The 15,368-nt window shown below is 55.7% G+C and overlaps 1 protein-coding gene across 2 annotated transcripts in view; it reads left to right on the top strand.

Moving 5' to 3' along the window:
- Cmip (c-Maf inducing protein) overlaps positions 1–15,368 on the top strand; it is a 190,752-nt gene that overhangs the window by 135,521 nt on the left and 39,863 nt on the right. For both annotated transcript variants that reach the window (XM_004625758.2, XM_023709149.1), the window contains exon 4: positions 14,106–14,267. In XM_004625758.2, coding sequence (XP_004625815.1) covers positions 14,106–14,267 — 162 coding nt within the window. The remainder of the gene's footprint in view (positions 1–14,105; positions 14,268–15,368) is intronic.

Raw genomic sequence — 15,368 nt, 5'->3', positions numbered from 1 at the left:
AGAGGCCCCAGCCTGCGCTTGGGACCTCCTGTGTGACTGTCTTCCGTAGCCCTCCAGAGCCACACAGCACGGTGGCCCTGCCAGCAGCCAAAAAGAAGTGGTATTTGTGGGTTGTAGGCCCCCCCCCCCCAGCAAGGAAGAGGGGCCAGAATGTTCGTGTGTCCTCCGTCCAGTGCACACTGTGATGGGGCTGATGAGTCACTGAGCCATACAAGGAAATTTGTCACGTAAATGGTTTGTGGGCGAACTGCTTTCTGGCCTGTAAGGCAGAATTTTGTGTTTTTCTCTCGCTGTCTGTAGATGAGTTTTCCAAACAGAACCAGAAGGTAAGTGTCCTCGGTAGCAAGGCCTTTGTTCTGCAGGAGGCCCAGGTTGTGTGGTGGCTGGGGGCCCAGCTAGGGTAGGAGGGAGGGAGCCCACTGCGCTGCTGTTGACACAGGCCACACAGAAATTGAGAGGAGTAGCAGAAGGGCTGGCCAGGTAGCTCAGTAGAGTAAAGCGCCTGCAAGCAGGTGCGGGGGCCAGGGGTTCGATCCCCAGGGCTGCTGTGCTGGCCCTGCCCAGGGTGTGCTGAGATGGCATTTGAGACTGGGTGTGGTGGTTTGCGCCTGTAATCCCATCTCTTGGGGTGGCAGTAAACAGGCAGATTACTACAAGTCCGATCTAGTAGTGAGACCTTGAACACACTTTAGACCCTTCCCTAAAATTAAAAAAAAAAAAAGAGCAACAAAATCCCCAAGAGGAATTAGGGCCTCACCCCAGCCGAGGCCATTAGAGATGCCCAAGGGGGCACAGCTCAGCTCTGCAAGAAAGGAGTTGGGAGAGGGACTTGTCAGCAAGGAGTAGTTGGTGCTTACAGCACGAGCCCCTGGTGGCTGTGACGTCCCTGCTCCCTGGTCAGCCCCAGCACACTCTGGGGCCAGTCAGCAGTTCTTTATAAAAAGTCCTGAGATGGACAGAGACCCCTCTAGGGCAGAATGCCAAGACAAGATCCTTTGGAAAACTGGGTAACTTATGACCTCTGGGCTAGAACAGGTGTCAAGGACCTTAAAAAGTACACCCCGGAGGAGGTGATCACGGGAAAGATGACCCTGGGAAGAATGGTGGCAGATCCCAGGGCCTTCATGGTTGCCTTTGAGGCCCTGTTGCTGTCCACAGTGAATTTTCCAGCTCACAGTGGCCTCTTCTTGTCCCAGCATCCTGGCCACGGTGGGCTCAGGAGTTTTGAACCAGTAACTGAGTAGTTCTCAGATTGGACCAGCAGCTGTCAGGGTCACATGGAGGATGTGTTAAAGAGGCAGTCCAGCAACCCCTCCCTCTACCCCACTTGTTTAAGAGACAAGAAATTTGCATCTCTAAATTCCCAGATGGTAGCCGTGGAAACTACTCTTAGGTTTTTAATGAAGCACTGTTCTTGGTACCAGGAGCACATCCGGGTTTGAAAACCTCTGCAGCAGCCTTAACAAAGGGAAGCACAGTAAGCATTTAAGTGCCGCCTGCTTTCTTGACTTCATCTCTGCTGTTTTGTCCAGACCACAGTATCCCCAGGAGGTGGCTGTTACTGCCACATACATCCCAGCAGATTTTAAACCCAGGGTCTGGACCCCTCCTGCTCCCATCAGGCTGTCTTGCTGGGCTCCTCACTGTGGAGAGCAAGCACTGCACTTGATCGTGTCTCTGTCTGTGTGGGTGACAAGCAGCTGGACACTCAGACTCCTAGGGTGCCCATGGCTCCCCATGGGATTCTCAGAGGGTCCCCATCCTATCCCCTGTGCATGGCCTACAGGGAGCGCCCCAGGAAGCACTGTCTCTGTGTGGAGACGGACCTGGACGACTCTCCTTGGAAGCAGAGCGCTTATCTCCACCTTGGCTCCCCTGGCCGTATTTCCATGTATTGATGTGTCCAGAGCTGGCTCGAACTTTTCCTTCCATTGGCTTTAAGCAGTGCAAATCAGTCTATCTGAGGTGCTGATGTGTAGTTTGTTTGGGGTTTTTGTGGGTTTTGTTTACTTGCTTGTTTTGTTTTGTTCTTCTGAGACAGGGTCTCACTATGCAGCCCAGCCTGTCCTTGAGCTCGTTTTGTAGCCCAGGCTGGCCTGGAACTTGACAATGACCCTCCTGTCTCAGCCTCCTGAGTGCTGAGATTACAGGTGTGCACCACCCCGCCCAGCCTGGTGTGTAGTTTTTAAAACTAGGCAGCAGTCTGGCAGGAGGGAGGGAGAGTCATGCTCCAGCTGGGATCTGGCCTTGGGATCTTGTATGCCTTCCCAGGGCATGCAAGATTACGCATCAGAGCTGAAGCACAGACCCCAAGACATTAGATAGCACCTCAGCTGTGTCATGCAGGTTGCTCTTTCTGCATAGCCTTCTCGCTGCACACTGCAGAGGTGAGTGCAGGCCGCCTGCCCAGCCTGCTGAGAGCCCAGCTGCTTCCCACCATTCTCAGTCACTCATCCTCAGGCCACTCCTTCCTTCGTGAATGAGTAAAGCCCCGGTTCAGCCTTGGAGGAGAAGGCCTTTGTTCCAGACAGCCATTACCATGGCTGGACTTAGGACCCCTTGGCTCCCCACAGCTATAAATATACCTTAGTGTCATTCTCCCCACGTGTAGGTTGGAATTAACTCAAAAGAATTCCGGTAACTTTTCCATGGGATTACAAATACAAACTTCCCAGGCTGCCACAAGGACCAGGAGGGGCGCTCTGTATAGCAGCAGCTGTCCCTGCTGGAAAGGGGCAGGAGTGCGCCTGCGCCTTGTCCTGCGTCCACACGTCACAGCCCGTCCTGAGGAGCATGTTAGAGACCACTGTGGTCTGGACACCTCGCAGGGCGCGCACACATCAAGGCCTCTGCGGTAGCAGCTGGGCCTGGGACCCTGGGACTCAGACCAAGGGAGGCCGCCCAGCCAGGAGCAGAGGCTTCCACACAAAGCCACACCGGGCAAAGGCTTTTGAAGTGCTGCAAGCAGGAGATAGAGTTCCTGGGAAAATAAACAACAAGGCCCCCGCAGAGATGCTACCGTCTAGAGGCTGCACAGGGAAATCCTCATTTGGGACAGAGAGTTTCCTTTCTCAGAGGAAGCAGGCCCCACCACACACACACCCTGGTTTCAGGCAGGGCCCGGAGCCCGGGCCACCCACCTTAGCGCAGACAGAGCAGCCTCTGCGGCAGTATTTGCATGTTGAGCTGATGGCGTGGGTGACAGTGAATCATGATGTGTGCTCAGAGGGACTGCCTCAAATGAAGAATTAAGAAGAGGCCACCACCAGATTGGGGGCAAAGAGCACTTTGACCCAGGGCAGCCCTGCTTGGGAGGCAGGACCCGGTCTCTGAGGTCACGGAGCCTAAGCTGGTCGCACCACCAGGAGTGACCCTAGGGAGGAGCGCACGTGGGCTGAAGTCAGACAGCTGGGCTGCCGTGGCCGGGGTGGGGGTTTCTGGTGGGCGTCCCACCTCTGTGGGCACATTTGACAGGCAATGGCGGGAGTTGTCTGCGTGACTCCTGCCAGGTCTGGCGAGAAAAGGCCGGAGGCACGGATGTGCGCAGGTCTGGCGCCACTTTCTAAATGAAGTGGAGACCCCAAACTTCCCTGTGCTCTTGCATGCGATCACAAGGGACTGTAGAGGAGGATATGAAGTGGCCTGGACCAGGGGCCTGCAGGCCGGCCAACCCTGTGGTTTTATGCATAAGAGGGGCTGGGAGCACAGCCCTGCCCTCTGCCGCAGCACCCAGTGTATTTACAGCGAGGCCCTTGGAAGCTGCTTTCTGAGCCCTGCATGTGCCCTGCGGTGTTAGCATGGGTGGCAGGGACAAAGGACAGTGGGGAGGGTGAAGAAGAGCCGGCATGTACAGTGTGGCACAGGTTTATGTGCAGGCTTGCACTGTGCGTGCGTGCGTGCGTGTGTGTGTGTGTGTGTGTGTGTGTGTGTGTACAGAAGGAATCTGTGGAATGATGTCACAGGACAGAATGCCTGTGCTCGCTTGATTTATTTTATTTATTACTTATTTCTTCATGAAATAGGTAAAGTTCTTGCTATTGTAGTCAGGCTGAACTTCCAATGCTCCCGCCTCAGCCTCCTAGAGTGCTGGGATTACAGGACGCACCACCGCACCTGGCTGCTCCTGGACTCTTTACCCCCTTCCCTATGCTGTCCTGGGTGCCTCTGATTTCTTTCTTTCTTTCTTTCTTTCTTTCTTTCTTTCTTTCTTTTCTATTTTCTTTCTTTTCTATTCTTTTTTTTTTTTTTTTTTGGTGGAACTGGGGATTGAACTCAGGCCCTTGCGCTTGCCAGGTAAGTGCTTATTCTACTGAGCCATCTCCCTGGCCCCTCTGATTTCCAAAGAACCCATGTTACCATAAAGTCAGCTCATTTACCCAGCCACCAGCATGCCCCGGGGACCACTACAAAGCGAGAGTCCAGGCTGTCAGGTCCTCCCAGTTGTTCCGTGTCCATAACGGGGTAGGGTCAGAGCTGGGGTCCTGAAGAGCTTGCGGATTCTGCAGAAGGTGCGATGCCACCGCTGCATCCCCATTGCTGAAACCCTTCTGGGCTCTTTCCTCAACTGCTGTTTAATTAAGTTTCCAATGCATACAGCAACTGGAGCATTACAGAAGCAGCCTAACCCTGGCCTGTGTCTCCAGGGCCATGTGGGAGGGGTGTGTGTGTGTGTGTGTGTGTGTGTGTGTGTGTGTTGCTGGGGCATGAGCCCAGAGGTGCTCTTCTACAGAGCTTCAACCCCAGACCTTAATATTTTTTAAGACAAAAGCTCACCAGGTTGCTCAGGTGGGACTTGAACTTGCGATTCTCCTGCAGCCACCTCCCTCAATGTGGGGATTAGACACCCATGAGTTTGCTTCCTTTTAAGGCTGAGTGGCACCCTATCACATATGGTACACTTACCTGTTCACCCTGATGGACGTGGGTTGCTTCCCCTGCCGGGCTCATGTGGACACCACTGCTGTGAACATGGTGTTTGGACACCAGTGCCCAGAAAGGGCCCAAGGCCTGGGTTCCACAGCCCATGATGCCAGTCTCATGGTATCGGCAGGGGGTTGGGCTCTGCTGTGGCGCCTTGGTTATTCTCTGAGATGGTTCCTGAGGTCCCTGGCAGTGCCGAGCACCAGGGCTTCCTGTGGCTGTCCCTGGCTGCTGTCCTGTGGGTGTCCTGGAGCTGTCATGATAAACCACCAAGACCAGGGGTCTTCAAGCAACAGAAACTTGTTCTGTCTGGTGCTCGGGCCAGAAGACCAATGCCAGGGTCAGCAGGGCCGTTGTCCCTCTTGGGCCCTGGGGTTTCTGTCCTGTGCACAGGTGCAGTGCTGGGGTATTTCCTGTCCCTGTGACCTTTTTACACCAGTCTTTGGGTTTAGGGCCCATCCTAACCCAGTGTGACCTCACCTATTTTCCAATGAGGTCCCAGCCAGATTGTAGTGGTTAGGACTTACACATACCTTTTGGGGAATCACAACTTAACCCACGACACCAGCTGTGTAACGTTGGACTTCGGAGTGACTGCTCTGCAGCTGCATCTCCTCCGTATTTGGGACAGGATAGGCAGAGGTGACAGCAAGGCATGGGAAGGTTCAGGCGAAATGCAGGTAAGCAGGTCCATCCCACCTTGCGTGTCAGAATCTGCAGCTGCCCAGGCCCTGGTGATTGCTGCCCAGGGGACCAGGATGAAGCGTTTGGTGCAGGGCCCTGCTGCGGCAAAGCTGTAGCACCTGTCAGCTGTTCCCTCTGATGATCAACTCGTCCCAGCCCTTTCTGCCTTTTACAAATACACAGAGCCTCATCCACACACCCGTTGTGGCTCTAGGCACAGCGCAGAACACTGCAGAGACAGCAGAGGCTTCGCCCCTGCCCCCGAGGAGCTCGTAGCTCAGTGAGCAAAACAGCACGTACAATTTTTAATGTGTACAGGCAGCATCCGTGGGATGATTGGATTTTCCCAGGGTGCAGCAGGCCTGCAGTGCAGGTAGGATGTGGTACCCTGCTGAGAGACTGACAGCAAAGCCAGTCATCTCCCCACTAGCCAGACTCATGGTTGCCCAGGCAACCAGCCAAAGCCCAGAGCCAGCAGAGCAGGCCACCTCCCGCACACTGCTGTTTCCTTGGCAGTGGTAATAGCTGTGGGGAGGCGCCTCTGGTGGGCACTTAGGGGACCGAGTGCCATAGCCCTGCGCCTCATTTAGGCAAATCACCCGTCGCCCTGGGAGCCGGTTTCAGGCAGACACCAGCTCCAGCCAGTGTGCAGCTGCCCTGGGCAGCCAAGAAGGAGAGGAGGATCGGCAGCTGGCAGGAAGTGGCGGCATGGATGAGGCACAGGAAGCACAGGGTCTACTCCTGTGACATGAGGGTCAGGCACTCAGGGTACAAACCAGCCCTGGGTCCCACTTCTCGCTGGCTCTACTGGCTACGTCACCTCACCCTTGGCCTCAGTTTTCTGATCTGCACAGTGGGTCGGATTATAGCACACATCTCACAGGTTGTGAGGGAGACTGCGGTAGTTTATTGGAGCACTTGGCACAGGGCCTGGCCTCCAGAGGGGAGAGCACTGTGCGCTGGGGTCATGTACACAACTCCTGGGCACTGTAGTGGTGCCTTGTGGGGTGGTAGCCGTCACCACTGCACTTAGCGATGTTGTGAGACTTTTGTACCAGGCCCTGCTCTCCAGCCAGGTGGGGCCAGCCTGTTTCCTTCACTTCCCACCATGGATGTCCCTATGCCTTTTGGGAAGCCCTTGGCTAATGTATCTGGGCATCAACCAGACCAGCAGGTGACCATGCGTAACTGTGTGGCTGAATCAGGGTCCTCTGAATGACCCACTTAACGCTGCACTGTCCCGTGGCAGAACTCAGGCCAGCAGGGCACAATCTGGTACCAGAGCAGGGTGGTGGACATATACATGCTGGCAAAAATCGATGCCCCATGTGCGTGGCAGCGAGTTCACTGTGGCCAGCGGCAGGAAGGAACAGCATGCCTGCCGGCAGAGCCGAGCAGCTGCGCTGGGCTCACTCCGTCCCGCTGGTCTGTCCCAGCGTGGAGTATCACTCAACTGCTGAGGCAGGTGAAGTGCCAGCGCGAAACGCATTGTGGGTGAGCCTGACCGCCGGGCACAGGCCAGGCACGAAAGGCCACTTCTGTCAGTGTCCAAGCGAGAAACTGCGAGATGGGAAGGGGACCAATGGCTGGGCTGGGGGCGGGGCAGGAAGGGCTGTTCCGTGGTCCTGTGGCTCCTGTGGGCGGTAGCTGCACAGCCCCGAGATGTGCCTAGTGCCACTGAGCCAAGCACGTCGGTGGTTATTTTTGTGGTGTGTGGATTTTACCTCAATAGTGCGGGTGTGTATGTGGATGTGTGTACATAACAGGGCCAGCAGAGTTGGGCCTCGGGCCGGACCCCAGGCAGCCAGGGCGGGTCTTGCTGGTGTACTGTTTCCTGGAGATGGAGGAGCTAAACTTATCAAGGGAAAGATCCTAATTGCAGAGAAAAGCAAATAGCACTCAGCCTCATCTCAGAAGATCTGTAGATCAGAAAGGCCTGGTCTAGAAGAAAAACAAACAAAATGTGCGTGTGTGGTATTTCTTTAAAACAAATTTGAGGAAGTCCTTTATGGTGAATGTCTTCTAGTTCTTTAAAACTCCACCAGGCACTTCCTGGAGACTGCCCGGAGGTGGGAGGGCTCTTATCTCTCTGGACACAGGTAGCCTCCTCCCCCTGGAAGCCAACAGCGTGGCTTGGATTGAGCTGCGTAGCAGGTGTCAGAGGGAAGGCGGGGAGCGCTTGGATGCTTGGGGTCTCTGCAGAGTTCTGAGGGGGGCAGAGAGTTTAGGTGCGAGCAGGTTTGGGTCGATGCTCAAGAGCTGGGGGCAGGGGGCAGCTTGGAGTTGTACCTGTCACTGCTGAAGTCAAGATGAAGTCTGTGCTGCTCAAAGGATTCGACATTGTTGCTTGGGAGAGGTGGCGATTCACCTGTGCCGGCCAGCACGGGCGGCCACAGCGAGCCTGGAGCCTGGGAAGCCAGGGAGCTTTGCAGTCTTTCTGGACCTGCAGGGCTCAGCTGCAGACAGCACCGCGGTAGAGACTGCGCAAGCCTCAGGCAGCTCCAGCAAGGGGGTGGCTTGGGAAGGGAGGGCGTGGCAGTGGCCGTCTCCTGGTGCTGGGGACAGTGCTCCCTGCACACAGGCTGGCCCTCGCAGCAGTAGGGACACCTAGACTAGTGTAGATGGGCCTCTGGGCTGTGGTGATAGAGGGGACCCCAATATGTCAGGACCGCACTGCCCAGTACAGCTGTGGGAAGCGATGACAGCGTTGTCTCTGCATTGTCGTAGGGCAGCCGTAGCTCCCGCAGCGTGCCAGTGTGACCGCGGCACTGGGCTTTCCCCTGGGCTTATTCTAATGAAGTTCTGTGTAAGCAGCCACATGGGGCCTGGAGCGCTCCAACTGGACAGCTCCATGCTAGGACCCGTGCTGGAAAGATGCCTCCAAGGCCCATTCGTCCCTGCGGGGTCCTCCTCCCTGCCGCAGCTCCACCGAGCTCCTGCGGCTGCTCTCCTCCTGCCAGGTGGTAGGGAGCATGCGTGCGAGTGTGTGTGAGTCCCTGAGCTGCAGCAGCCCGGTCCTGGAGAGCTTACGGTACAGTCAGAGCCACGCCTCTCCCGGCCGGGGGCGCATTCCTGGTAACCGCTAGCTCGCTCGCTCGCTCGCTCGTGACCCATGGAAGAGCAACAGGCTCTGCTTTCTGAGGCCTGAGAGCCTCAGTGTCCGTGCCTGTTTCTGCTACGGGAGCAGTTACCAGAGAGATGGCGGGTATCACCCAGGTAACGTCCCTTCCCTGACACACACAGAGGGCGAGGACAGCAATGGAGTGACTGGCTCTGCCAGACGGAAGCGGGAGACACTGCCTGCTGGCTCTGTTTGCTGTTGGCTGGTGGTGCTGAGGCGCGGGTGTGGGGAGCCCTCCGAGTCCCGCCTGCTTTTGGATACTCACTGCCTGGGCTTGGTAGGTGGAAACCATTAGTGCCACTAGGAACTGGGCTGTTTTATACGTAATGTTTCCGAGATGCTCACGGAGCCGTTGACAGCTGTTCTTCCTTTGCTGCTTTGTAGATGGAGAAACGAAGATGCCAGTCATAGCCTTTGGGTTCTGTGAACACCAGGGCCAGCCTGCTTTGCTTGCTCTGAGTATCCTTATGCCTACACAGTTCTTGGCACATGGGGGTAGACGGTTTCAAGGGGTCTCTGTTGGATGAGTGGATGGATGAGGTGTGGGTAGATGAGCGGATGGATGCATGAATGTAGGATGGAAGGATGACTAGATGATAGCTGGCAGATGAGCGCAAGGTGGTTTGATGGCTCGGAGTTAGGTAAATGGATGGGTGGGTAGATGGACGAAGTAGAGCTTAGAATTGGGGTAAAGTCTGCTTATTGCCAAACCTGTACTCTTAACCACAGAGTCATACTTATTTCAGCTGTGTGTGATGCACTCTTACCTCCCTAAGATGTCTTTTTTTTTTTTTTTTTTTTCTGGAACTGGGGATTGAACGTGGGCCTTTGCGCTTGCCAGGGAAGCGCTTATTCTGCTGAGCAACCTCCCTGGTCCATCTTTTTTTTTTTTTTTTTAAGATAACTTATATGAGGTATAATTTACATGATATAAAATTCACTGGTTGTAAAAATGCCATTTAATGATGTTAGTAAATTTATAAGAGTTGTGCAGCCATCATCAGGATCCAGTTTTAAGACATTTCTGCTTCCTGAAAGATGCCTTTGAGGTTCTCTGACTGGGCCATTTTCTTGCTGCCAGTTTGCCCTTTTAGACACTTCACAGAGTGCTGTGCCTCTGGGGCCTGGCTTGTCTCACTTCCCTAATGGCCATGCAGTTCACACCAAAGTGTGAACGAGTTCCTTGCTTTTTGTCCCTGGAGACTGTGGCTAACCCCCACCCTAACTTTGGTCCATTCATTCACAGACGGGAGCAGTTTCTTGGACACCTATGTGCATGTCCTCGTACGTAGTGTGCTTCTTTTTCTCACGGGCAGATTTCTAAGAACAGAACTGTTGGGCCTTGTGATGAGTGTATGTTTAACATTCAGGAAACCGTCCAACTGTTGCCTGCTGTGGCTGCACCAGCCTCTTCCTCCGGCAGTGCAAAGGACTCCAGTTCCTGCTTCCCCACACTCTTGCCAACATTTCCTGGTGTCTGGTTTTTGCTTCAAGCCATCCTAGCAGGTGCAAAACTCATGGCTTCTCTGTATGGTTTAGCTCACACTTCCTTGGGGGCTAATGATGTCCCCATCCTGTGACCTCCTGGGCTGGGATTTGACCTTGTGAGCCAGGACTCTGCAAACCTTGTCTATCAAGGGCTGGAGAGCAAATATTTGGATCTTCATGGGCCGCATTCAATTTCCATTGCATAATCTGCATTGGTTTTTTTCTTAAATACTCTTAAAAACACCAAAGATCATTCCTGGTTTCATTATACAAACCCATGCGGGGATGCTGGGTTTGGTCCCCATAAGCAGTTTCCACCCGGCTTTAATTCAGCCTGCTATAGTGCCAGCTGTGGCTCCTGTCCACATGGGGCAAACCACTAGGCCACCCACCCCCTGGCAGAGAGGGCTCTGTGGTGAGCAGAAAGCTGGGCTCCGGAGGGTGAGGGTTCCAGAGGTGGCTTCTTCCCACCCCTCATGATTCATCCAGTGCCTGTTGAGCTCATCAGAGCGTCCAGGATGACACATGCCACTTTGTCACTGGGAGTGGCCAGGCCCCATTGCCCTGGACAGGCCGCCCTGTGCCCAGCCACCTGGAGCAGCAGCCTCTCCTGCCCACACCTCAAGCTGGCAGTGTCACAGCCTGCCGTCCACCGCTGCTCCCATGCCCTCCTCCATGGGCCCTCAGCCCCTGGTCATCTGCGCCTAGCACTCAGAACCCATGGATGTGTTCCTGTGCCTCTCCCCGTTCCTGTCACTGCCCCTATCTGGCTCCTTAGTTCTGACCAGTGTGCTTGGCCAGAGCTGTTTCTGGCTCCTGCATTGTCTCCTTCTGGCCACTTGGCCTCAGAAAGTCACCTGCCCTCCCAGGCGCAGAGGAGGCTGACAGCTGCACCCTAGCACTGCCTGCTGGCCACAGCCCTATCCCTTGGATGCCCAGACTGGGCCCCAGTGTGTAGAGTGGGACTTCTGTGGCCTGGGCCCAGTCACTTAAACTGTAGGAGAGGAACAGGAATAGGGCAGGTGCCACGCCCCCCGCTTCTTGTGCTCAATCCCAGGGCTGAGCTGCCCACCTCTAAGAGTCCCCAGAAGGACCAAGCACCCCCAGCCCGTGGAGGGGGATACGGCAGCTGCCAGTGTCATCGTGCTTAGTGGTGCCCGTGTATCGACCGTCTTCTCCCCAGTGTTTCCTACAGCCACGTCACAAATCGATAACCCATTTGCACTCCATTCCTTGTCTCAGGGTCTGCTTCCAGGCGTCCACCCTATGCCAAGGCCCCAACTCTAGGGTTCCTACGAGGCCTTATGGGGCAGTGGTCGTCACAACTCAGCACCTGGCCTGGCATGCCATATGCGCTCACTAAAAAAATTGCTTGCCCTGTTACAGCCTTGACGCCCACCTCCCAAGCAGGAGCCCCAGCCTGCTTTGGCTCTTAGGCGGAGCTGTCGGCGTTCCTGAGACTGGGTCACCAAGGATAAGTGCAGGTGCAGCGGGTGCTGGTGCCTCTGGGTTGCCATAACGGCTGTGGAGTGCGGGGGATGTCCTATAGCCCCTCACCCCAAGCTGGGTGTATTTTGCAGAGTTTAAGTGAAGGTTGGCAGGAATTGTGTTCACCAAATATTAATGATGACTCTTTCTGGGCGGTAGAACTGTGGAGGCCTTTTTTAATTTGCCCTCTTGTGCTCCACAGTATGGTTTGAATTTTTTATAATGAGCATGCATCACACACACACACACACACACACACACACACACACACGAAGAATGAAGTCATTATTCTCTCCAAAATAAATAACTTGCAGCTGATCCATAGAGTGGCCCTGAGCGCTCAGACTGCACACAGCCTACAGTCTTTGAAGGAAGGCGCAGGCAGGATCACTGGTTTTCTTCGGGGCTGGAGTCTACGGCCATACCATCCTGATCTCATCTTCGGGGCTGGAGGAGGATGACATTTCTATGATCATTTCATGGCCATTTAAAAATGCAGTAGTTTTCCAGGTACAGACGGAACCACATCCTGCAGGGCTCACAGGAGCAGGCAGCTCTTGCCCTGGGAGGTGTCACACTGAGATCGCACACATGTGTTGCGCCTGGACGCCCAGGTGCAGCTAACATGGGCCTCCTGTGCACCGAGCTGGGCAGAGCGGCTCCAGCGACCGTCACTGTGACTGGCTCCTTACCACGCCAGTAAAGGCTCCAAGAACCGGGTGCCTTGTGGTGTTTTTAGTAATGGAGCTCAGCAAAAGCTTATTGTGGTCCTGAAGGCCATTGGCATCACATTTCCCAGACACTGAGCTCTCGCCCAGTGGAACGCACTGTACATTTCTAGAGGTGCCTTGGGGGGGTCTACAAATCTGGGGGTCTGGTCCCCCACTCCACCATCCACTGGCCCACTCCTAGAGGAGCAAGGTGGGGACAGGCAGACATCAGCGAGGAGGAAAAAGGGAGGCTGGGAAGGCAGAGCAGTAAGGAAGACCTCGAGGATGAGGGGGCACTCCGGCCCGTTGGGTGCAGCCAGTGTGGGCAGTGCTGGTGGTGGCGGGCACCATTAGGTGGGAAAAAGTCCCAGACACCACACCCACACCCACACCCGAGCTGTTTTCCACTGAAGTAGGCTGAGGCCCAGGGTGTGTCCTGTGCTCGTGCCGCCTCTTCCACATGGGCCTAGCTGTCACATGTAACTCATCCGGGGCCCCGACCACGATAGCTGAGATCTGGACAGGCGATGCACAGAGGGCGCTGAAAGGGATTTTCGTGCCTTGTTGTAGAATAGGGACCCGGGCCTCAGCAGGTGAAGCCCTGAAAGGAGTCCAAAGTGGGCCTCCTTGCTGAGTGGTGGTGCGTGCCTCCGTTCCCAGCAGCTGGAAGGCTGAAGCAGGAGGGTTGACTGGGCCACATAGTGAGACTCTGTCTCAAACACTCCAAAATAGAAGCCTAAACCAGCAAGGTGGATCTCTTGTTCCGCCACTGTCCCTCACCTCATGATTATTCACTTTGCTATAGAACATGGCACCCAGAAACCTCTTCCTTCGCTCCAGGTCCTAAAACCACTTCATGATTTTTTCCGCAAAATAAAGTGTGTGGGAGACCCTGGTGGCCTACACACCTCTGTTGGAGCCCGGAAAATCAGCCTCTGCCTTCGCTCTTCCCCCGCTCAGACTCTGGCCCTGAGGTTGTGACTTGTCACCCCAGCTGGCTGCTGGCTCTATGACACTAAAATTAGGCATTTCCCCGAGGAGCAGAGCACTTAATGAAGGAGTTCATCCAGCAAGAGATGCGGCAGGGCAGGCGGAGGGGGGTGAGACCAGAGGGAGCGAGCGGGAGCCAGTGCTTGGCTCGGACCTCGGCCTCCGATGGCCTCTTTCCATGATGTCACACAGGCGGGACCGGCTCAGCCTCAAACCCGAGGCACGGCCCCGCCCGCACTCAGGCCCAGGCAGCCACACGCAGGAGTGCGGGTGAGAAGCCTTCCTCTTCGCCGGGGATGCCGAGGCAGCCTGGGCTCTGTCCCTGCCCAGCTGGGGTTCGGCTCCTGGTCCCCAGCCGAGCTCCATCATAGACTGCACACGACAGGGACCTCTTGGTATACGCGGAGCAGCTCCTCCAGCTCATCACTCTGCTTGGGGCCGCTTTGGCAGAAGCTGGATGTGAAAGAGAAGTCTCTCCATTCCCTTCTTCTGCACACCGGGACTGGTGTGGGAAAAGGCTCTGTGCAGTCAGGAGCCCAGCCACTCCCAGTGCCCTCCTCTGGCTGACACGCTCCATGCTTCACTGTGCAGGTCCTTTGGGGTGGGGACAGCTTCTCAGGGCCTTTGTACCCCAGCCTCCGTCAGCTTGCATCATATGAGCTCTTCAAATCCGTGACATGTTCGTGTCTCTCTCTTCCTCCTAGAAAAAGATTTACAAATACAAGAAAGTCCTGAGTAACCCAAGCCGCTGGGAAGTGGTCTTGAAAGAGATCCGGACGCTGGTGGACATGGCCCTCACCTCCCCTCTGCAGGACGACTCCATCAACCAAGCCCCCCTGGAAATCGTCTCCAAACTGCTCTCCGAGGTGAGGACCACCCCCTCCCCCAGCTGGGCTGGCTCAGCCTCTTCTCCCCTGTAACCAATGTTCTTTACCTGCTGAACAGGCAGTGCTGCACAGGGGCTGTTCTGTGTCCTTGTCACCAAAGGAAGCAGGAGGCCCCAGCCAGTCAGGCCAGGGATTGTGCTAAGGTAAAGGAGGAGCTGTCCCCTCCCTGAGTCCCCAGATCACACCCAGGATCAAGGTGCCAACTTGGAATTCACTGGCTTGTCCCTGAGGGGAGGGAGCAGGCCAGCAAAGGCCCATGGCGTCCCTACTGTCCCGCCCTGAGGTGGCCGGGACAGGTGGCCTGTGTCAGCCTTCTGCTCCAACATACAGCCTGCATGTGGGCTTTCAGGGCTTTCAGAATCAGATTTCACAACAAAATGGGAATGTAGGGTTCTCTGAAAACAATCAGAAAAGCAGCCATGGCCAGCAGCTGCCACCAGCCAGTGCCCCCGTTCTGCACCCCCTCTTTTCCAGGCACCCTGCGCTGAGTGTGTCCATGGGCCATGGCCTGGCACAGAGCCTGGCCCGGTGGGGAGTGGGCAGCAGATACATGACAGATCAGGGTCAGTCCACCAGAGTCAGGAGGAGAGGCTCTTGGGAAGCACACGGCTTCTTTTTATACTGCCAGGCACAGAACTAGAATTTTCCACAGCCCAGGACTGCGCTCCTTTGTTACTGTGTGGCCGCTGAGGTTACTGGACTTGGTGACCCCTGGTTTAAACCAGGCGCAGTTGCCAGAGCGATGCTGCTACCGCTGTCCCTGGAGAGTGTCTCCCTGCCCCGCGCTCTGGCTCCTTCCTCCTGTCCCTTCGTGCGGCCCTTGGCTTCACACAACTCCCACGTGCGTTCCAGGCATCGCTGTGCTGCGTGGAGAGCACGTCGGCCTGGGAAGCAGGGAGGTGGGAGGTGGAGAGCAGCCTATCACAGGCAGGGGCAGAGGTCTTGTGTGGACAGGGGACACTCAGCACTGCAGTCACAGTCCTGAATCCCAAGTCCATGTACACAGCTTTCGCTAAGGCTTCTGCCCAGAGAAGGGAAAGGGCTCCCCTTCCGGGTGCAGGTGCACGATGGCCCTGCTCG

The sequence above is a fragment of the Octodon degus genome, unplaced genomic scaffold (assembly GCF_000260255.1).
Source record: "Octodon degus isolate 3935 unplaced genomic scaffold, OctDeg1.0 scaffold00011, whole genome shotgun sequence".
Lineage (NCBI taxonomy): Eukaryota > Metazoa > Chordata > Mammalia > Rodentia > Octodontidae > Octodon > Octodon degus.
The sequence above is the reverse complement of the archived record's forward strand: the minus strand, read 5'-3'. Positions and strand labels throughout refer to the sequence as shown.